General features: G+C 52.0%; 1 protein-coding gene across 5 annotated transcripts in view; it reads left to right on the top strand.

The window, feature by feature from the left end:
- Positions 1 to 23,126, top strand: part of RIMKLA (ribosomal modification protein rimK like family member A) — a 40,445-nt gene that overhangs the window by 5,985 nt on the left and 11,334 nt on the right. For 4 of the 5 annotated variants that reach the window (XR_002345250.1, XR_002345251.1, XR_002345249.1 and 1 more), the window contains exons 2-4: positions 10,125 to 10,355; positions 14,100 to 14,186; positions 20,789 to 20,992. Coding sequence is in view for 2 of the 5 variants with exons in the window: in XM_021096924.1 (XP_020952583.1) it covers positions 10,125 to 10,355; positions 14,100 to 14,186; positions 20,789 to 20,992 (522 nt within the window). In the remaining 3 variants the exon portion in view is untranslated. Of the gene's footprint in view, positions 1 to 9,757; positions 10,010 to 10,124; positions 10,356 to 14,099; positions 14,187 to 20,788; positions 20,993 to 23,126 lie in introns of those variants that run through there. The other variant, XM_021096925.1, reaches the window with a different exon arrangement.

The raw sequence follows: 23,126 nt of genomic DNA, 5'->3' as shown, positions 1-23,126 counted from the left end.
CTTAGGAGGTTATTGCCACGATGCAGGCGGGAACCGGCGGATGGTGATTGTTGGACTAGAATGATTCCAGGGGGAGAGGTGAAAACCGACTGGATTTTGGATCTATTTGGAAGATGATGTTGTAAGGACTTGCCTCCTGGATCAGGCATTGGGTGTGGAGGGCAGACCCATCAAGGAGGCTCCAGAGTTTGCTCGGAGCAGCTGCCAGAATAAGGCGTGCCACTTACTCATATGGAAAGGATGTGAGAGCAGTCGGTTTGGGCGGGTGGTGAGGACCAGAGCCCAGTCTGATGCCCACTAAACATCCACATGGATGTGGCAAGGAGGCAGTTCAGCCTGTCAGTCGGGATTCAGGGGAAAGCCCTGGCCTGAGGGCATCAGAAGAACGAGCATCTCCGTACACCTTTCAAGGGAGTAACAGGTGGCAGAAAAGAGGTCCAAGGACTGAGCTCGGGGCCACTCCACTGTGTGGTGCTTGGGGAGAGGCAGAGGAGCCAGCAAAGAATCTAAGTGAAAGAAGTGATGAAACCCAGGAGGGTGTGGTGTCCTGAAAGCCAAGTGAGGAAAGTATTTAAAGGAGGATGGGATCCGACTGTGTCAGATGTTGCTGGTGGATCCAGTTAGATGAGGACGGAGACTTGCCCATTGGATTCAGAGTCTGGACGTAGCATTCGTGGCTCTGATGAAGGCCGCTCCGGTGCCGTGATGGGAACAGCGACTGTATAGGCTGTCTTAGGAGTTTTATTAGAAAGGGAAGGTGCAGGCGGGTTAACTTGTTAGGGACTGAATTGTAGTCCCCAAAAATTCACGTGTGGAAGCTCTGACCGCCCAAATGACAGTATTTGGAAATGGGACTTTTGGGGGGTACTTAGGGTCAGATGAGGTCATTAGGGTGGTTCCTCATGATAGGATTAGGGCCTTGTAGGAAGAGCTCAGAGAACTTGACCCCTCCCCCTTCTCGCCCTCTGACGATACAGGAAGGAGGCAGCTGTCTGTAAGCCAGGAACAGGGCCCTCACCAAAACCCTATAATGCTAGCACCCTGATATCGGACTTCCAGTCTCCATGACTGTAAGAAATAAATGTCTGTTGTTTAAGCCACCCAGCCTATGGTATTGTGTAAAAACAGCCCGAGCAAAGACACTGCTCAAAGATGGATTTGAAAGGCTTTTCTTTAAGGGAGAAGTGGCAGCAGATTGTATGCAGGTGTGGATGATCCAAAAGAGAGAGACTGGTGGTGCAGGGGTGAGAAGCGACTTGCAGGAGCAGTGCCTTAGTGACAGAGAGGGGTTGGGGTCTGTGGTGTATTTCGAGGAGTTGGCCTTAGCTGGGAAGGAGGACCCTTCAGCCGCTTTAGTAGAGAGGGTAGCCCGTTGGCACAGGTGCAGGTCGGTGGATCAGTGTGATAAGGAAGGAGTTCCCGTCGTGGCGCAGTGGTTAACAAATCCAACTAGGAACCACGAGGTTGTGGGTTCGATCCCTGGCCCTGCTCAGTGGGTTAAGGATCCGGCGTTGCCGTGAGCTGTGGTGTAGGTTGCAGACGCGGCTTGGCTCCCGTGTTGCTGTGGCTCTGGTGTAGGCCAGTGGCTACGGCTCCGATTTGACCCCTAGCCTGGGAACCTCCATGTGCTGCAGGAGCAGCTCAAGAAAAGGCAAAAAGCCCTCACCCCAAAAAAAAAATGTGATAAGAGAGCTTATAGAAAAGTTCTCTTCTGATTGCTTAGGAAGCATGAGAATGGGGAGGAGGAAGAAGTGAAGGTTTGAGGCAGGAAGAGAAAGTATGAAATAGCTGCCTGGGGCTGAGGGAGAGTGAATGGAGGAGGGCAAGAGAACGCTTGCCAGCTGCAAGAAGGATGCCCTTGAGACCAGTCAGCAGGTTTGTGCATTTTTTTCCAGACATGCTCCATGGCACAGGAGGGCACGCAGAGCAGGCAGAGAGTTGGATCCAACTGGGGTTCTGTGGATTCGCCAAGCAAGAAGTGGGTGCAAGGGTTTGAGAGTATATGCTGTGGTGTTTGATAGGGAATTTAAATAGAGAGGCAGTGAGGGTGGAGAGGGGGTGAGGGGCCGTGAAGAAAGGTGGGAGGTCTCCGCGTGGGTAGTGCTGGGTAGCATCAACGTGCGGCTGACGTCGGGGTCCTAGAGAGTCTGCTGGGAAGATAGGAGACCGGCTGGAGACTGGAGTTCTGATCGCCAGTGTCAAGTCCAGAAAGTAACGGGGGTGGTGGCTGGGGCGGGCTGGTGGAAAGATCCTCAGAGGAAGGCAAGTCCAGAAACCGAGAGACAGAGGCATTGAAAGAACTCTTCACAGGGATATTGAAGTTCCCCGTGTCTGTGACAGCAAGTCCAAATCCAAAGCTTCAAGGACAGGAAGCGACCGGAGTCCTTAGGTGACCTGTACCACGGGGACACTTGTGGCCTGGTCCGATGCGAGTCACGCTGGCTGTTCTCGGAGGAGGGGAGGACGGTCAAGCTGCGAGGAAGAGCAAGGAGCAAACACCTCTCCTGCCCCGCCGGTGCGAGGCAGAGAAGACAGCCGCAGCCTGCAGGGCGGGCGGGAAGCGTGTCACTGAGAGCCGGGGTTCAGTGGGGCACGAAGGAGGGGGGGAACCCGCGCTGGGAAGGTCCCGGGTGGGGATTCGCTGCCCATTGAGTCCCGCTGATTGAGTCCCCGAGGGCACAGGGAAATGGGCGGGAGTGGCAGCCGGGCATAGACAGGGCAATGCCAGGGAGTTCCCGTCGCGGCTCAGCGGTCTCGAACCCGACTGGGATCCAGGAGGGTGCGGGTTCGATCCCTGACCTCGCTCAGTGGGTTAAGGGTCCGGCGTGGCCTTGAGCTGTGGTGCAGGTCGCAGACGCGGCTCGGATCCCCGTGTGGCTGTGGCTGTGGCGCAGGCCGGCAGCTTCAGCCCCAGTTTGACCCCTGGCCTGGGAACTTTCATGTGCTGTGGGTGCGGCCCTAAAAAGCAAAAAAGAGGAAGGAAAAGGCAATATCAGAGCCAGGTGGGGGTGAGAGTCCAGAGAAACGACACAGCCCTGGAGCCTCGAGACCCACGTAAACGGGGCAGAGGGCTTGACGAGGGTTGTCTTGGTGGCTTCAGGAAAGATTGTGTTGGCGAGGTGGGGAAGGGGCAGGTTTTCAAGCTCTGTGGCCCTTTCGTTGCTCGGAAATCAGTGTGTCCTGCCAAGCTGTTAATAACAGCACAGAGTTCGGTCAGGTCTCTGACCTGGAGGCCAGTACTTTGTCCACATTGCCATAATGGCCTTTCATCTCCTGTGGCCTCAGCTTCTTAAAAGGCCCTTGCAAGTGTGTCAGCCCCGGGACAGCCCTGAACTCAGGGCTGATACGTTGCCTTTGTCGTCACCTTGTTTCCGAGGGTCGACATTCTGCAGATACTAGTTGTAGGCGTTTCTTCTGAGCCCGGAAGTATTTCAAGTCAGCATCTCCTTTCTGCAGCTTCCCTGGACTCCCTCTTAGAGAGAGTCACCTAACTGCTCCCTCCTCCCTTGCTGTCGCTGTTCCCGATATAGATGCCTGCTAGAGCCCTTCCCACATCGTTAGACTCTCCCAGCCCTGCCCAAACCAGGCTGCAAAGGCCTCTGCAAACCCAGGCGCTCTGCATAGAGCGTCAGTGGCGTTCCGGACAGGTGTGTGTTTTCTTGCTTCTGAAATTCCAGGAATATTGTCTGCTTCTCTCATGCGCCTCAACCCCTGTGCCCAGCCCTTAAGACATGCCTGTCCCTTTGCTGTCAGCAGCCCCTCCGCGTCCCTTTGGCCCCTACCATTTGATGGCACTGGGGTCCCCCCATCGAAGCCTCAGCACCCGAATCCCTGCCTGCGGGCTTTCTCTGGTTACAGGAACTCACCTTGCCCCCACATGCAGGGCAAGCCAGAGGGGCCAGGGGCCTGGATTAGCTCTCAACCAAAGACAGGGTGGGTGAAGAAAAATTGCAAGTTGCTTGCTTTCTCCCTCACCCTGGGGTGAGGTAAGAGAGGCGGGGGCACGCTGGGTGAGGTGGGAGAACCGTTTCTCATTGTTGACGGGCAGGGTGAAGCCAAGGGGGCTGCTCCCTTCGTAGCAAACCTTTTCTTTGCCACGTGACCTTCTCTGCTCCCCTCCTCGTGTTTCCTGAAGTGGCCGCCCTCATCACAGACCTCCTGCACTCCAGCCCTTGTGTCCGGGAGGCCTTCTGGGGAAACCCACATTAACACCGGGCGGGACCCAAAGTAGGTGCGAAATCAGTCTTCACCGAATGACGATGCCTGTGTGTGCGTGTCGAGTGACTGACCGAATGCAAATTCTGTTGATCCCTTTCTCGGGAAGGAGACAAGAAGCTCCTGGTAGACAGAGCCTACCTGGCTCTTCTTTGTATTCCTGCCTCATCTCAGTAGTCGAGCAGAGACTGGATGGAATTAAGTAATCTCAAGATAGCGGCTGGTGGAAAGAGAAGGTGGCCACAGTAACTGTGGGTTCTTAATAAGGTGGAGGGGAGACGTCTGGGGCCAGGGTAGCACAGGCCTTCGCGGGGGAAGGAGGAGTGGCCTCGCATCCTCTGGTTAAGGGTGCAGATAACGTCCGGGTGAGAGACACCCCCCCCCCCGCGCGCCGAAGTGAGAAGATGCGGGGGCGGAGGAAAAGGGAGACCCTGGGGAGTGACTGAGGGCAGCCAGCTCTTGTTGGGATGATACCACGTGGTCATGGCAGCACTGAGTGGATTATTACCCACTTATTTATTTAGGGCGTTGATTCCTTTCTGACAGCTTCCAGAGTTTCACTCTGTCCCGTAATCCTGCTCAGATCCAGTGGTTGTAAAAGCAGGCATAACTGAGCTCCGTTATTCCCTTCGTGCTGCAGGGTCCTGCGATTTTATTTCGGCCACTTGCTTTGTGCATGAAGAATGGTTTTTTTTTTTCTTCTCCTAACAGACTAAAAGCCGGGGAAGCGTGTGTGCAGGTGTGAAGCCAGAGATGCTTCACACCTGAGAGCACAAACGAGTGCTGTGTGCCCACAGGTCTGGAGGGGGTGACCCACTATGCAGCAGTTCTGTGCAAGTGCAAAGGCTTTGACAGTCAGGTCTACTGCAAGGATCCATGTGCAAGACTTCTTTTCCTCTTTTTTGGCCACTCGGCAGCATATGCAGTTCCTGGGCCAGAGCTCAGATCTGAGCCGCAGTTACCACCTGCACCGCAGCTGCAGCACGCTGGATCCTTTAACCTTCTGTGCTTGGCAGGGGATCCAGCCTGTGTCCTGGCACTGCAGAGACACTGACAATCCCCTGGTGCCACAGCGGGAACTCCAAGACGTTTTTAATTTAAATGCAATAGCACATGAGAAATGTCTTAGCATCTTAGTGCCTGAAACAAAACAGGTGATCAATAAAACAGCCAAAAAAAAAAAAAAAAAAAAAAGATCTGGATGCCTGTTCCGTTTATTATCCATGCTTCATTCTCTATTGGTATGAATGGTTGAGAAAAGGGTTTTTAATTTTCTGAGTTCTGCTTTCCAATCATGATTTGATTATTTCTAAAGCGATTTCTCTGTATTATTAAGTGCATTTATTTGCTGTTGGACATATACATGTAAAAGTCTTATTTTTAGAATTTAATCCAATATATCGATTAGGGGAAAGGCTCACTTCTTTGGAAACGTTACTCACTTTTTTGTCTTGTTTTTAATACATCAAAATATTTCCAAATATAAATAATAGAGTCAAAAGGAAATCAGGGGAGTTCCTGTCGTGGCTCAGTGCTTAACGAATCCCACTAGGAACCATGGGGTTGAGGGTTCGATCCCTGGCCTTGCTCAGTGGGTTGAGGATCCGGCGTTGCTGTGGCTCTGGTGTAGGCCGGTGGCTACTGCTCCGATTAGACCCCTAGCCTGGGAACCTCCGTATGCTGCAGAAGCGGCCCCAGAAAAGGCAAAAAGACAAAAAAAAGGAAATCAGAACATAATTACTCATGAAAGTATATCATTCTTGTTAGAAGACGGAGAAAATACTGCTGTGGGTGCCAAAAGTGTATTTGATTGGCCTCTGGTCCTTATACTGACTGATTTGGGGTCTGATCTTGTTCACGGTCTTATTGGCCTGTTTGGGGACAGAGTGGTCATTTTAGTTTTTTAAAAAAGTAGTTTGAGGCTAAACACTAAATCTCAAGCCTACTCTAGGAATCTGGGAGACCCCACATACCTCAAAAGCAACTCAGCTCCCTTCCCCCCTCCTTGCTTCCCAGGTCCAGGTGATGCCTGAGAGCACAGGGGCGCTTAATCCCACGAAGCCCCTTGTTTTTGAGGGCAGGAGCCCCTCATTGTCCAGAGGCTTCCTTTCCATCCTCTGGCAGCCAAGCAGAGCCCTGCCCGCCCTGCAGTCCTGCATCAGCCCTTCTCCCTTGGCTTAAGGCCTGTAGATTGCAGTGGGAACGTAAGGGATCCCAGGAAAATTGCCACACTAGGCTCGGTCCTTTTCCTGAGAGATGTTAAAGGGGAGAAGGAGATAGATTACTAAGTGGTTAAAGGCTTCAGAATTGACCGACAGGTTTGCCCAGCACCAGCCTGAAACCCAAGCTGTTCTTGGCCATGGCTGTGTGGAACCGCTATCCCTGCCGACAGCTGCCACGGCCCCTGCTTTTGTCTAGCACTTCAAGAGATGGTGGCTTAGGTGAGGTGCAGATAGCAAAGACAATGAGAATGATCAGGGGACAAGTGACCTTTCCCACAGCAAGGATGCTGGGGCCGGGTCAGTGGGCAGAGAAGTACCTGTTCATGCAGGTGTTTTTGCTAAGCCCATCACGCCCCTCTCTGCATCGAGCTGGATGGCCAGTCCAGCCAGAGACCAGACCTTTCTAACTGCTTGGGAGAGCCTTTTCAGCTCCACGTTAACCCATTCCATTCTTCGTTTATTAAAGGCTTCAGTTGGAATGAGCCAGGCCCAAAGATTTACCTTTGGAGACGAGAGATGAAGTCCTGGTAAGACTTCCTAGGTGTACGTGAACCTGCTCGTTGAGGCTGAGCTGTCTCTGTCCACTTGTGGTTCGCATTTCCAGAAACTTGATCGAGTTCTTTTCTTCCCATTTAGAAGTTTAACTGTTTGTCTGTGGTCTCATGTTGAGATTTAAAAGCCAGACGTTTCTGCTGCTTCTCATCCCTCTAGGTCACTTTTCTGTTGCAAAGCCATTTTTCTCATCAGGTGGTACAGAGGCTCCATTAAAGTGTCCTCCCTGCTCAGTAGAATGTCTGTGCAGGAACAATGCCAGCGCCTTACATATGTAGAGCGTTTTGTAGTTTTCACAGCATTTTTGCATATGCATTATCTCATTGTGTCATGTTGTTCTGGGCTGTTGCTTTTCCCCTGAGTGTTCTGTATTTACTCACCCTTTTCACCAAGAATACCTTTCTTTCTTCTCTTACCAATTTTGACGATAATATTCGGGGTTCGCTTCCCCCTTTTCATGTTATTTTCCCCGGGGGGGCTGTAAGCCGCAAAGGAAAAAGCAGTATAAATGGTACTGTTTTCTGACGGCAAGGTGAAGAGGTCCTGAATGCTCTTTATGAATCATCCCTGTGAAGTACCTTCCCGTTCCTTGGGTTCCCGTGATCAGCAGAAGCACGAAAACAATTTAACTTAAGGATTTCAGCTACTCTCTCTCTCTCTCTTTTTTTTTTAATTGCCAAAACATCTAAAATGGGAGAAACTGAGCAAGTTAGATCCATGTAGTTGTTTTCTGATTGGGGGGGGGGGTTGTTTGCTTGCTTTGGCTTTGTTTTGCTTAGAGGTTTTTTAATGGCTATTATATTGATATGATTCTTCCCGAATAGAGAAATAGTAGTGCCTCTAGTGCCTTTTGTCTTCTTGCAATTATGTGATTGTGCACGCCTATCACTTTGAAATCAAAGCCTATAAGACGGTTCTCAAACTGTGTTTTAAAGGCCACATGCACAGCATGTGGAAGGTCTCAGGCCGGGGATCGAACCCATGCCACAACCACAACCTGAGCCATAGCAGTGACCATGCTGGATCCTTAACCTGCAGGGCGTTCCTAAATGCTTTTCTTTAGAGCATGTTGGAGACTCCTCTTGAGGTTCCCTAAAGCAGACCCAGAATTCCCCGAACTCACTTCTCATTGCCCTGTCCAGTCCATTTCCTGTCTCCATCATTTATCCATCCTCAGATGCTGGGTGCACCACCTTAGAGTCATATAAGCCAAAGGATATCAGGGTTGAAAGAGATCAAGCAGGTTGCTGTGAGCTCATCTAACCTTTGCATCCCTTCTGTGCCATCCTCGGATGACCAGGGAGCCTCAGCTGGTTCCATCCCAAGACAGCAGAAAATATCCCTTCTCTTGAGCCCAAATCTATCTCCCTGTAGCTTCTATACAGTTAAACAAACATGGAGTGCCTGTCAGGCACCAGATACTGTTCTAAGAGCTGGGGGTACAGAGTAAACAGTCAGACAGAATAATGCTCTCCTGGATAGCTCTATCTCTGGATGTCAGAGAAGACAAGCCAAATAATTCCTCTGCATGGACACCTGCAGATACTTGAAGACTGCACTCCTGTTCCCCTGACTCTTCACGGCCAGCCAATTCTCCCAGTTCATCCAGTGTCACATAGGATTAAGTCCTTTCGCTGTGTAGACCAAATATTTTTGGATGCATTCTAGTTTTGTTTATTATTGAATTAATTTTTCGTAGTTTGATTTTTAAGGGTGTGTATTATAAGCGTCATATGCACTTGGAGACATTTGGGAAATACCGATAGGTAGGCAGCAGGATGTCACCTACAGTCCCTTGCCCACCGTTAAAATGTTGGTATCGTTCCTTCTTCTGGCCTTTTCTAACTGGTATTGATAATTTTGTGGTCTTTTTTTTTTTTCCACTTAACATTGACTTTTTTTTTTTCTTTTTATAGGGCTGTACCTGCAGTGTGTGGAAGTTCCCGGGCTAGGGGTCGAATCCAAGCTGTCGCTGCTAGCCTACACCACAGCCACAACAATGCCAGATCTAAGCCTCACCTGCAGCCTATGCTGTAGCTTGCACCAGCGCTGGATCCTTAACCCTCGGAGCAAGGTCAGGGATTGAACCCAAATCCTCATGGATACTAGTTGGGGTTCTAAACTCACAGAGCCACAATGGGAACTCCATAAAATTGACATTTTACATTCGTTATTTTCATGCCATTCTTGATATTCCAGATGGCTTTTAAAGATGAGGTCCTAAAAGAGCAGTGAGGACACCTTAATTGACTGGCACTGCCTGCCTTGTCATTAAGGCCCCAGCCTCCTAAGCAGTACCAGTCACCAGTCCGCGCAATGCCAGTCCTGTGCGGAGGGAAGGTGCAGGACGACGCCATCTCCTGCGGGTTCTTCTAACTTGGATTATTCTTTTGTTGTTGTTGTTTTGATTGGGCTTTTTGTTTGTTTTGCTTTGAGATTCCTTGTCGCAATTTCCTGTCTCTTCATCTTCGTGTCCCCAGGGAACAGGGTCACTGGTCTGTGCACGAGGGACTGTGTCTCTCTCACACCCCTGCTGTGCACCAGGAAGGAGGGGACTCTGCCGTCTCAGGGTTCTCTCTGCTGGAGGGGGGAGCCGCTTTTGCCCTTCTCCGGCGTGGAGGCTGGGGAGTCTGGCGCTGGCACGTTGTCGGGAAGGACCTGTGAGTGGCCAGCTGGCGCTTTCGGAGACGCGGAGGCTGTGGGGGCTTCCTGGTTGTCATCCATGCCCACAAGCCCTTCGAGCCCCTCCGACATCACTGGAGACACGAGAGGATTTGCCCGAGAGATGGGGCCTCGCGTTAGGACTTGAGACAGGGCTTCTAAAGCCTTGCGGTGGGGCCAGGCCGCCAGCCTTCAGATGCCACGGCCGCCACGGGCTGTAACGGAGACGATGCTCGGCGTGCTGCCCTTCCTCCCTCCCCCGCCCCATGCATTCGTTTGTGCTTCTTCAGCATCACGCTCTGCCCGTGCGTGCGGCGTGTCGGCTGGACGGCAGCCTCTCCTTCCAGCAGGAGAGTCAGGTGATGTTTTCAAAGCTGTCTTCCTGCTGCGTTCCGTCTCGGGGAGTCTGTTGGAACCGGTTCTGGCGGGACAGGTGAGGGCCAGCACCGGGCTCACGTTGTCCTCCGATTGCAGGCCTGCAGCTGAACCAGAAGGCGCTGACCACCTTCCCGGACGTGGTGCTCGTGCGGGTCCCCACCCCCTCGGTGCAGTCGGACAGCGACATCACGGTCCTGCGACACCTGGAGAAGCTGGGCTGCCGCTTGGTCAACCGCCCGCAGAGCATCTTAAACTGCATCAACAAATTCTGGACCTTCCAGGAGCTGGCGGGACATGGGGTCCCCATGCCCGACACCTTCTCCTATGGTGAGTGTCCTGAAAAGAGGGTCGGGACGGGTCTCTCCAGATCCCCTGCGTGCTGTGCCCTCCCTTCCCAGACACCTTCCGGCCCCTCTTAGTGGTTTTCAAGGTGAATCTGTTCATTTTAGGCGATTCAGTGTCTTGAGCCTTTACCGTGGTCAATTGCTCTGTCTAAAACGTCTTTGCTTCTTTCTTTCGGGAATTCGTTCATTAAATATCTGCCTGGTACACACCGCCGAGGACCTGTGTGCCACCTGTACCACGTAGCACTGGGCTGTAGCGGAAAGTAAGAGAGTCCTGCCCTCAGCACCTCCTGGTTCATCAGAGGCAGAGGACAGCAAGCAAACAGGCAGGTTCGGTGCAGTGTCGTGAGTGCCACGAGGTGTGGAAATACATAGGGGTGCTCCTACTTTAGGGGGTGCCGCGGAAGGCTTTCCCAAGCGGGTCACACCGCAACGCAGTAAAGTGACCGCGCTAAAACAAGGAGCACAGGGGAGCATCTAAGGAGAAGGCAGAGTATGGAAAGACCAGAGGCACGAGAGAACATGACCGGTCAGTGGTATGTTGAGGGGTTTGTGGACCGTGAGGCAGGCGGAGCTGAGACATGAGGCCAAAGAGCCACATCTTGGGTATGGTAAGTCGCGCCCCATCACGAGCCTCCTACAGTTTATGGAGGCGAGGAGGGGTAATTCTGACACAGGCGTCATTGGAGGGCTTTGAGCAAGGACGTGGCCTGGGCAGAGTTCAGCGTATCATTTGGCCACACTGGGGAGAAGGGATTGGACTCGGGCAGAAGAGAGACAAGGGATGTGGCAGTAGCCTTTACAATCATGCAGACGAGCCACGGTGGTCTTACGAAGGTGGCCGTAGTGAGAATGAAGATAAGGGCACCGATTCAGACTTAGGAAAGAGACGGAACTCTTAGGAGGCGATGACCAATTGGATAGAAGGAGAGCGGAAGAGAGGAATCGGGAGCGAGTCTGTGGGAGTTCCCATGGTGGCTCAGTGGTGATGAACCCAACTAGTATCCACGAGGATGCGGGTTCGATCCCTGGCCTCCCTCAGTGGGTTAAGGATCCAGTGTTGCAGTGAGCTGTGGCATAGGCCATTGGCTGCAGCTCTGATTCGACCCCTAGCTTAGGAACTTCCATATGCTACGGTGCAGCCCTAAAAAGACAGAAAAAAAGAATGCCTCTGGTTTCTGGTTTTGGCACCAGGTGTGAAAGCAAACACTCCCTAAGACTGGAAACCTGGAGGAGAAACAGGTTGGTAGGTGGGGCCACGGGCGGTCGAGAGGGATCGCATCCGCCTGGGACACGTTCTGTTGAGGCGCCTCTCGCAGACGCAGGTAGAAACAGTCAGCAGGCCGCAGCTGGATGGGCCTGGAGCTCCTGAGAGGGTGGGTAGGGCGGTGGATCCGGACACCTTCCATGTGTGAAGTGAAGTCACGGAGTGGATGCGTTACTCGGGGAGACTCTGCAGAATGGAGAGAGGCCTGAGCTGTACACCTGACACATTTAAAATGTGAAGTTTTATTATGTATGTTTTATCGCCATAAAATAAGAATATTCAATAGAAAGGTTCTAGAGGATGATCCTTGAAGGGGGTGGGTAGAGTAAGAAGACCGGATGCCAGGGCCTGCATCGGAGCAGTGGGAGAGGGGCGAGGAGAGGGGACAGAAGCCGAGGGAAAGCGCATTCCAGGAAGGCTGGGATACGGAAGAGCGGTGCTCGATTCGGAGAGGACCTGTCACCTAAGCTCGGAGACGTGTGTGTTGGATTTAGCAACCCGGAGTTCCGTGAATACACCTTCCGTGTGGCGATGGGGAGAGAAGCCAGCTGGTCAGGGATGAGGACGTGACAGGAGGGGAAGAAATGGAAACGCTTCAAGCAGCTCGATCGAAAGGATACAGGGCTGCAGTGAAGGGCTGATGCGGGGTCACAGGGCAGGGCTCTTATTTGTTGAAGAGACGAGACAGTAGTTCCCTGGTGGCTCAGTGGGTTAAGGATATGCAGTGTCACTGCTGTGGCACAGGTCGGATCCCTGGCCCGGGAGCTTCCACACGCCACAGGTGTGGCCAGAAAAAAAAAAGTTGCACGACAACTGAGCATGTTTAAGATGCTGCTGGAATTGGGGACTAGGAGGTTGAAGATGCCGCAGAGAGGGTGCAAGATCTCTGAGGCGATGAGAGGGGAAGGGGTCCAACGGACAGGTGCAGGGGTGGCCTTAGATGAGGAAGCCTCGTGCCCTGTATTACAAGGGAAGGAGAAAAGGATGCTAGAGAGGAGTTAAATTTATCCGTGGGTGTCCGGAGGCTAGGCGTTCCCTTCCTGTAAATGTCCTCTTTGTGAAGATGCCCCTGATTAGACATTGCCTCTTCATGCTTCTTTATTTCTTAAAAATCATTAGCACTTTCGTGACCATTTTTATTAGTATTCCAGAGTATTTGGCTTTGCAAAAATTGGTGAACTATAGTATCACGGGTGGTAGGCAGACTAACGGTCCCCCAAAGATGCAGAAGTCTAGGAAACCAGGAAGCTTATGGAACAATTTAGAAAGACTTTAATACACATTGGTATTCTTTTTTTTTCCCCCCTGCTTTTTAGGGCCACATCCATGGCATATGGAAGATCCCAGACTAGGGGTCTAATAGGAGCTGCAGCTGCCAGCAACAGCCACAGCCACAGCCACTCAGGGTCCAAGCCATGCCTGCGACCTACCCCACAGCTCACAGCCACACCAGATCCCCAACCCACCGAGTGAGGCCAGGGATTGAACCAGCATCCTCATGGATACTAGTCAGATTCATTTCCACTGAGCCACAACGGGAACTCCTATTCATACTTTCTAAGTGAGGCTTAGAGGAGTGTAGTGGAGCCAGTTTAGGCTTTTGACTAACTCTGGATGAGACAAATCCCAGGCTTGGTTTCTTTGGGTATTGGTTTTCTACTGCTATGCAGTAATCTCCTGAAAACTTCACAGCTTAAAACAACACCCATTTATCATCTCACAGTTTCTGGGGGTGCGAAGTCCAGCTGCAGCACAGCTGTGTTCTTTGTTCAAGTCTCACCAGGCTGAAACCACAGGGTGGCTGGGTTGGGATCTCAACTGAGGCCTCCGAGGCTCACTGGTTGGCATTCGGTTCCTTGCAGCGGTAGGACTGAGGTGCCCGCTTTCCTGCTGGGTGTCTGTCGCGCCTGTCACGTGGCCTTCTCTCCACCATGGTGCTTGGGTCCACAAGGCCCTCGGGGGTTTCTCTGATGCTTCACCTTCTTTTATGGGCTCACCTGATGAGGCCAGGCCCACCAAGAATCATCTCGCTTTTGAGTAACTCCCGATCAACTGATTATTAACATAATTGCAGGAATGCTATTCCAGCATAGTCACTGGTCCCTCCTGCACTTGGGAGAGAGGGTTATGCAGGGCAAGTATGCCATGGGTAGGAATCTTGGAGGCCTTCTTAGAATTCTGAGTTAAGTGGCTGGTAACTGCAGCCATGGTACGTGAAAAATCACTGCCCCGCCTGTGGGACCGTCTTGACAATTACATGAACTAGAACCTGTAAAGCCTAAACGTTGCTCTCCTTCTCTCTCTCCTCCTGCCTCTTCTATGACAGGTGCACAATGCATGTCTGTCGCATTGAAACGGGTTCACACTGCCTTCCTCAGAGAGACGCGAGCCCTCCTAAGAAACCCCACGGAGCCCTGGACCATCAGCCTTCCCTCCACTGATTTTCGCTTTTCTTGGCAGGTGGGCATGAAGACTTCTCAAAAATGATCGATGAAGCCGAGCCGCTGGGCTACCCCGTGGTGGTGAAGAGCACGCGTGGACACCGGGGTCAGTGCGGCTCTGCCGCGTCCCGTCGGGGCGTGGATACCGGGGTCAGTGCGGCTCTGCCGCGTCCCGTTGGGGCCGCCGCTCTGCCTGGACGGGCCCTGCCCAACGCGGCGAGAGCGCGGCGGGGAGAGGTGGAGCGCCCCCTTGCGGAGCTGCGGTGTCGACCTTGCCTCTGTCCCTTCCCGGCTGTCCCCACCCACCGGCCTTGCTTTGTCCAGACCCGTCTCAGCCCATCCCTGGACTCTGGCAGCCGCCCGCTGACTCACTTCTGGCTGGTTTCCCTACCTCTGCTGCCAGTGCGCCCTCTAGTCCTTCAGGGGGAGTCATGTCTCAAACAGACCTCTTCTCATCCCCCTTGCTGAACTTGGGTTGCCTGTTAGACACAGTTGCCAGGCCTCACTGTGGCCGGAAGGCCCTGGGCAGACAGCCCCCACCTGCCTCGGCAGCCCGCTCTGGCCGCGTGAAGCCGCAGTGATCCAGTCCGGACTAGACCATGGGCTTTGTTCTCTTTACGCCTCTGCTCCCTTCCCTCTGCTGGAAACGCCGTCTTCCTCTGGCGTCTAGTGAGCTTCTGCTCGTGCTTCAGGCCAGCTCCACGTGTCATTCCTTCCCCCGCTGCATCCTTGCCTCCTTCCCCCTCTTCCAGACAAAATCAATCGCTTCTCCCGTTGTGTTTCCATAGCACTTTGTCCACGTGCCTCTAGCAGAGTACTGCGCTCGGGGATGGTTATAGATGTGTGTGCTTTTTCTGGTTTGACCATGAGCGGCTCAGGGAGCAGGAACCAAGTCCTAGCCCCCTGTCTCCAAGACCTGCTACAGTGCTCAGTTGCAGAGATTATGCGGCAGAAGGCGGTCCCCGGCCCTGCAGGATGTGCGTGGGCACCCCCTGATGGTACCCGGATAGCGTCCTTAGCTGCTTAGGGCATCTGGAGGGAGAGGAGGTACCCGAAAGGACGTGGAAGGAGCAATTCCTATGATACGGGGACTGTGCCGCGGACGTGAACCTGACACGCTGCCCTCAACCTCCAATGTGTAGCGTAGAGATACTGCATTGCAGGGTGACGGCCACTGTGGCAGGCAGGTCCCAGCACCTGTTGGAGCCAAACGGCGGGAGGGGCCCACTCTGCCCTGAGGCAGGGAAGCTTCAGTGGAAGAAAAGGATACCTAAGTTCGAGTGTGGGATTCGAGCTGAGGAAATGGATGAGCAAACACACAGGCAGGCTTGAGTGCGCAAAGCCGCTTCGGGAGGGAGAGGGGATCCTGTTGAGAAGCAAGAGAAGTGAGTCTGGCTGGCAGGGTGTGGCTCTGGAGGCTGTGCGGACACGCCGTAGCGCAGAAAGGCAGAGTGTCCCACGGAATCTCTTCTCGTGGTAGACCTCACTGAAAATCAAATTCAACTTAGTATTTATTGAGGGCCTGCAAGGCGCCAGGCACTCTGCGAAGGCTCTGGGGATGCGCAAAGGAACAGAACAAAACTCCTGCCCTCCGGGAGCTCACATTATAGAAGGGTAAGATGGGTGATTCACAGAAATTAAGTGGAATACATGCTACTTTTAGATGTCTTGGAAATTGAGATATGGTGCACAAAACACAAGGTATGGTACCTGAGGTGACACAATGCGGAGGATTCCAGTGTATTCGCTCCTCTGCGTCTCTGTCGCCACTCATCCATACGGCGTCTCCCTCATCCCAGAAGAAACCCTTCAGTCTCCGAGGTCAGCCCTGGCGGCCCCGCCCCTGGTCCCCGGCAACGGCTCCTCTCCTGTCCGTCTCTCTGGATTTGCCTCTTTCCCGTGTTTCCGACGGATGGACTCACACGATCCGCGGCCGTTGGTGTCCGGCCTCTCCGACTTTGCGTGGCGTGGGCGAGGATCCCCCATGTCGTCGCGTGGACCAGGACTGTACCCCTTTTCCTGACTTAATATTCTGTTGTGTGGCTAGTCCACACTTGGTCTACCTGCTCGTCAGTCGGTGGCCCTTTGGGTGGTTTTCTTGGTGGCGAGATCATGAATAATGCTGCCCTGAGCAGCCGTGGACGCGTTTCGTGTGAACATCTGCTTTCACGTCTCTTAGGTATACGCCTAGGAGTGGCGTTGCTGGGTCGTATGGTGACTCGAGGTGTAGCTCTAGGGAAACTGCCAGGTTGTTTTCCACAGGAGTTCTGCCATTTTCCACCCTGCCAGCCGTGCGGGAGAGGCCCAGCTTCTCCCCATACGAGAGAAAACTTTCAGGGAGTTCCCGTCATGGTGCAGCGGAAACAAATCCAACAAGGAACCGTGAGGTTGCGGGTTCGATCCCTGGCCTCGCTCAGTGGGTTCAGGATTCGGTGTGGCCTTGAGCTGTGGTGTAGGTCGCAGATGCAGCTCGGATCCTGCGTTGATGTGGCTGTGGTGTAGGCCGGCTGCTATGGCTCTGATTAGACCCCTAGCCTGGGAACGTCCAGGTGTGGCTCTGAAAAAGCAAAAAAAAAAAAAAAAAAGAAAAAGAAAAACTTTTTTGTGTGGTATATTAATCTGCCTCAACAAATTATACACACGATCACTGTACCTCCAGAAAAACAAGCTACAAGCCAATATGCATGTCTTCCAAGCATTAATAGTGTATAGGCCCACTTTACATATTTTAAAATATTTATTTATTTTTATTTTTTGGCTGCGCCCAAAGCATGTGGAAGTTCCCAGGCCAGGGACTGAACCCACACCCCAGTAAGGTTCTGAGCTGCAGCAGTGACACCACCAGATCCTTAACCCGCTGAGCTACCAGGGGACTCCTATTTTTAAATTTTTTAAACCTTTTTTTGAAATTGAATGTCATGTTGTATTAGTCTCAGGCGTACAACATAATGAGTCAATATTTGCATACATTGCAAAACGCTCACCGTGAGTCTAGTGAACATTGGTCGCCGTACACAGTGACAGGATTTTTTCCTTTATCACGAGAACTTTTAAGATTTGCTCTTCCAACAACTTTTACGTACGTAATTTGTTTTTATCATCGCCATCCTAGTGGGTGTAATGTGGAATCTTACTATGGCTTTGACTCGTACGTCCCTAATGACTCATGGTGTGAAACACTTTCGTATTATTGGCCATTTGTATTTCTTCTTTGAAGAAATGACTGCTCAGATCCTTTGCCCATTTCTCAGTTGGTATATTAGTCTTTTCGTTGATTTTTTTAGAGCTCTTTTTTCTTTTGTTTCTTGGTTTTTTTTTTTTTTTTTTGCTTTTTAGGGCCACACCCACAGCATATGGAAGTTTCCAGGCCAGGGGTCACATCAAGAGCTACAGCTCCGTCCGACACCATAGCCATGGCAACGCCACGTCCACACTGCATCTGTGACCTACACCACGGCGCACAGCAACGCTGGATCCTTAACCCACAGAGCGAGGCCAGGGATCGAACCCACATCCTCATGGATCCTAGTCAGGCTCACTTCCCCTGAGCCACAGTGGGAGCTCCAGGGTTCGTTCTATGTTGTGGCTACTTAGACCCTTATCAGGTATGTAATTTGAGTGTGATTTTTTTTTCCCACTCCGTAGGTCATTTTTTCACTTTTTTTTTTTTTTTTTTTTTTTTTTGTCTTTTTGCTATTTCTTTTTGGGCCGCTCCCGCGGCATATGGAGGTTCCCAGGCTAGGGGTCGAATCGGAGCTGTAGCCACCGGACTACGCCAGGGCCACAGCAACGCGGGATCCGAGCCGCGTCTGCAACCTACACCACAGCTCACGGCAACGCCGGATCGTTAACCCACTGAGCAGGGGCAGGGACCGAACCCGCAACCTCATGGTTCCTAGTCGGATTCGTTAACCACCGAGCCACGACGGGAACTCCTTTTTCACTTTTTTGATATCCTTTCATGCACAAAAAGTTTTGATTTTGATGAAACTCAGTTTATTCTTTTCCTTTGATTGCTTGTGCTTTTGATGTCCTTTTGTGCTTGCCTACCCCAAGGTCACACAGATTTGCACCTGTGTTTCCCTTCAAGAGGTTTACAGTTTTATCCCTTACATTTGGGTCTCTGGTCCATTCGGAATTAATTTTTGCATATAGCGTGACGAAGGAGTCTGACTCCGTTCTTTTGCCTGTGGATATCCAGTTTTTTCCCAGAATTTTTTGTGAAGAGAGTGTTCGTTCCCCATTGAATGCTCTTGGAGCTCTTGTTAAAAACCAGTTGACCATCTGACCATAAAATGAAGGTTTATGCTGGGCTCTCAGTTCTATTCCATTGCTCCTTATGTCTGTCCTTAGGCCAAGCCCCACCTGTCTTGTTCCTGTAACTTGGTAGTATGTTTTGAAATTGGGAGCTCATCCACTTTGTCCTCCTATTTCAAGATTGTGTTGGCTATTTGGGGGTCCCTTGCCTCTCCGTATGAATTTTAGGATCAGCTGATAGATTTCTGCAAAAAAGGAAGTTGGAATTTTGGTGGAGAATGCATTGACTCTGTAGATCAATTTAAGGAGTGTTGCCGTTTTAACAATGCTAAATCTTCTACTTTCTGAACATGGCAGGCCTTCCATTTATGTCAGTCTTTAATTTCTTGCAAAAATGTTCTGTAGTTTTCAGTGTACGAGCCTTGAACCTCGTTGGTTGAATTTATTCCTAAATTTTAAAAATTGTTTTTGATACTTTTATAGATGGGCCTGTATTCTTAATTTCATTTTCACGTTAGTCGTTGCTAGTATAGCACACAGCATCTTAGGGAAAATGGATAGGGAGTAAACAAAATTAGGGCAGTTGCGAGGCTCTGGTGGGTGGAAATAAGTCTCAAGAAGGCAGCGGACTCGGCAAGCTCTGTCCTTGAGAAAGTTCAGTAAAACAAAAATAACTCTCCTTGTCCTAATGGCTTCACAGGACTAGTATGAAATGCAAAAGAAATAATTTTTCAAAAGTATTTGGCACGCAGTAGATGGTCAGCGGATCTTCGTGCCCTCCCCACTATTTTCCCCTCCTTCCTTTAAAACTATAGCTCCTGTCGTGGCTCAGTGGTTAACGAATCTGACTAGGAACCATGAGGTTGTGGGTTCGATCCCTGGCCTCACTCAGTGGGTTAAGCATCCGGCGTTGCTGTGAGCTGTGGTGTAGGTCACAGACACGGCTCGGATCCTTTCATTGCTGTGGCTCTGGTGTAGGCCAGTGGCTACAGCTCCGATTGGACGCCTCGCCTGGGAACCTCCATATGCCACGGGTGCGGCCCTAGGAAAAACAAATTTAAAAAACTGTAGCTCCTTTATTAGGTGCCAGCCAAGCCCCAAATTAGAACCTCTGTGCCAGGAACCAAGCCCTATTTATTTTGAGTCCCTGTCGTTAGCCCCATCTCTGCTAAACATCCTTCCTAATGTCCAGAGAACCCCCCGTGCCTATAATTGAATCCAGCTGTCTGCTGCCAGATCTCCTGGTGCCAAATGTGCAGTGACGGAGACACGTTTTGAGGTTACTTTTGGGTGTTACATGCCACTAGGGGCTGATGCCCATCTGTCTTTTTCTTAAGACTTCGGCGAGCTTCCATTCCTTGTAAGGTGGCGACACCAATCTCAGGAAAACCATCTCTCTGTTCCTGCTTGCTCACAAGAAGGCTCAGGGCATGCGATGCTCATGTCAGATTTGCAGAGCAAACCTCTCAGGGACCCCGCTCAGATCTGTTAGCGCAGGTGCAAATGGAAAGGCAGGTGTCAGATAATTGCGAAGGCCTCGTGATTCAAGAAGAAAACAAAGCATTTGGAGTCAGGAAGAAATGCTTTGCCCAGAGATCAAAGGAAACAGGGATCCTTCCTTTCGAACCACGGGGGACGGGATGTGGCCCCGTACGAAGTTCCTTACGGTTATAGCCGGAAGATGGACGTCTGGCGGGGGCTCCCTCTTTGAACTCCTGTTGTCTTTCGCACAGGCCTCTCCTAAGGCCGTGCCGTGCCGTGTTGTTATCTTTTGTGGGTTTCTCTCCACTGGAAATTCCCCTAAGGCATGATCAGTTTATTAGGTTCTATGAACGTGGATCGACGCTAGCTTTGTGCGTCGAGTCCAGTGTGAGGTTCAGGGGATAAAGAAAGAGCGAGACATGGGCTCTGCCAAGTCAGCATCCTGGCGTGTTCGGAGATGCTCGCTGCTTCTGGAACCGCCTTGACTAGACCCTTAGGATTTCATTTTGGCCTCTTCTCTGTGTTTCTGGAATGCATTTTGATTTCATTTTGAAAAAATAGTTGTGAAGGGAGCGGGGCATGAGTAAAACCAAGAGAAAAGAAGGCTCGGTGGCCATTTGATAAGAAGCGAGAGTCTGGGAGTTACCACCGCGGCGCTGTGGGTTAAGCAGCGCGCTGCGGTGGCTGGGGCTGCCGTGGAGGCGCAGCGGGTTAAAGGACCCGACGTTGCCGCAGATGCAGCGTAGGCTGTAGCCGCGGCTTGGATTGAATCCCCGGCCCAGGGAACTTCCACAGGCCACGGATGCTGCCATAAAAAAGAAACAAAGCACGAGTCCAGTCCGAGAAGTGGAGGGCCCGCGTGCGGCAGGTTGGGAAGGGACGGATGACCAGGCCGGGCGGTGGGACGGCAGGGACGGCGTTCGAAGCTCCTGCAACCGCCTCTCTCGCGCTTTGTCTTTCTTCTTAAAGGAAAAGCCGTTTTCCTCGCGAGAGACAAGCACCACCTCTCAGACGTCTGCCACCTGGTCCGCCACGACGTGCCCTACCTGTTCCAGAAGTACGTGAAGGAGTCCCACGGGAAGGACATCCGCGTGGTGGTGGTCGGCGGCCAGGTGATCGGCTCGATGCTGCGCTGCTCCACGGACGGCCGGATGCAGAGCAACTGCTCGCTCGGTGAGGCTGCGGGCTCAGCGGGGGCTCCGGGCCAGGGAGGCCCCCGGGCCTCCTCCTTAGGGCGTCCGCACCCCTTTAGGCAGTGTGTGTCCATCCCGCCCGCCTGGTCAGGCCCTCTGCGAGGTGCCAGGGTCACAGGGAGGAGTTAGCGATGATAAGCCGTCCAGGAGCGGGACAGGAGGGTGTCAGGGCCGTGACGGAGGTTGGGCCAGGGTGTCAGGACATTGGGGTTTGAACCCTAGCTGTAGGTGTCAGGACTTGGCAGTCAGGTGTCACCAGAGGGGTGACGTGAGAATCAGAAAAGCTTGACATCTGGCGAGAAGACGGGTTGCAGGCAGAAGAGGGAGGCAGGGAGTCGAATTTGGGAGCCATTCCAAGAGCTCAGGTTGGGAGTAATGAGGGGCTAAAGGCGACAGACGGTACCCCCTTTTCACATTATAATTGGAAATTGTTTTTCTTGTATGTTTGAAGTTTTTGGAAAGCTGCACTTCATGTTTGGGTCAAATGCGTAAGCCCACCCCATTAGCCTATTGATAAAGTTAGTTTTTTCTTTTTTGTTGTTGCTGTTGGCCATGCTCACAGCATGCAGAAAACTCCCTGGCCAGGGGTCAACCTGAGCCACAGCAGGGACGACACCGGATCCTTAACCATCTGGCCGCCAGGGAACTCGAAAGCTTGTGTTCTGTTGTGAATGGAGATGGTCCCGGGGCCGTAAATTCTTGTCTTCGCCACAGGACGCTCTGGTCACGTCGTCCGTGGAATCCGTAGGTTGATGACGTGAACAGAATGCCCATGGCTGTTATTTCCGGAGTTGCCTGACCATGTGCCAGGTCTCGTGTCTAGTGAGAGGCTGAAGCACCAGTCTGGCCCTTCTTCCTGAGCGTGGTTGAGCGGTTTCCCCAAGTGAACTCTGTGACAGGTGCCGACAGGGTAGCCTGGAGGAGAGTCCTTGCCCTCGGGCAGCTTATGATCCAGTAACGAGATCAGTGTAAGATACTGTGATGAAAGTACCGTGGTAGGAGTTCCCACGGTGGCGCAGCAGAATCGGCAGCATCTCGGGAGCCCTGCTACGCGGTTTTGATACCTGGCCTGGGGAAGAGTGGGTTAAGGATCTGGCGTTGCTGCAGCTGCCGCTTAGGTGTGCCCACAGCTTAGATCTAGAAGCGGTGCATGGATCAGGTGGACACGGCCCTAAGAACCCAAGATATCATCTCATTTAATGTTCCCGTTAGTCCCGTGTCTTGCCCCAGCATGGACCGAACCTTACGTATTCGCATTGTGTCCTTTTCCGCCACTCGCACATCCGTTCTCAACTGGGAGCTGCACGGTTTTGTGGCCTGTCCATGTTGCGTTTCGTGGTGAGCTGGTTTCAGGCTGCTCAGTGGTCTTTTCCTTCTACCGTGTAACCGGTGCGGGAGGGCAGCGTCAAGGTTAACCTGTGCGCTGCTGGGCCTGAGGATACAAGCGGTCGGCCTGCAAGAGACCAAAGGGAGAAGCATTAACATGAGGTTTTGGCTTTTCGACAAGTCAGGGCCTCCCTCTGTCCTTGGTGTGGGATTTTTTTTTTTTTTTCTCATTAGCCTCTCTCTTCCTAGAAAATAAGTTAATTTTGTTTTGCCTAACTTTTACTTATTCACTTTTTTGTCTTTTTTGGACGGCCGCACCTGCAGCAGCATATGGAGGTTCCCGGGCGAGGGATCGAATTGGAGCTGTAGCTGCCGGCCTACACCACAGCCCCAGCAACATGGGATCTGAGCCATGTCTGTGACCTACAGCACAGCTTGTGGCAACGCCAGATCCTCAACCCCCTGAGCAAGGCCAGGGATCGAACCCGTGTCCTCATGGATACGAGTGGGGTTCGTTCACCGCTGCACCACAACAGGAACGCCTTTGTCTCACTTTTAAAAGGAGTACATTCTCAATGTAGAAAATTTAGAAAATGCAGCAAAGTCAATGGAAAAAGGTATTGGAGTTCCCTGGTGGCCTAGTGGTCAAGGATCCCAGCATCGTCACTGTTGTGGCTCAGGGCACTGCTGCAGTATGGGTTTTATCCCTGGCCTGAGAACTTCCACATGCCGGGTGTGTGGCAAAAGAAAAGCAAAAAGGTACTTGTCATTAATCCCACCGAGAGACA

Source organism: Sus scrofa, chromosome 6 (assembly GCF_000003025.6).
Source record: "Sus scrofa isolate TJ Tabasco breed Duroc chromosome 6, Sscrofa11.1, whole genome shotgun sequence".
Classification (NCBI taxonomy): Eukaryota; Metazoa; Chordata; class Mammalia; order Artiodactyla; family Suidae; genus Sus; species Sus scrofa.
Note: the sequence above shows the minus strand (reverse complement) of the source record. Positions and strands in the feature narration are given on the sequence as shown.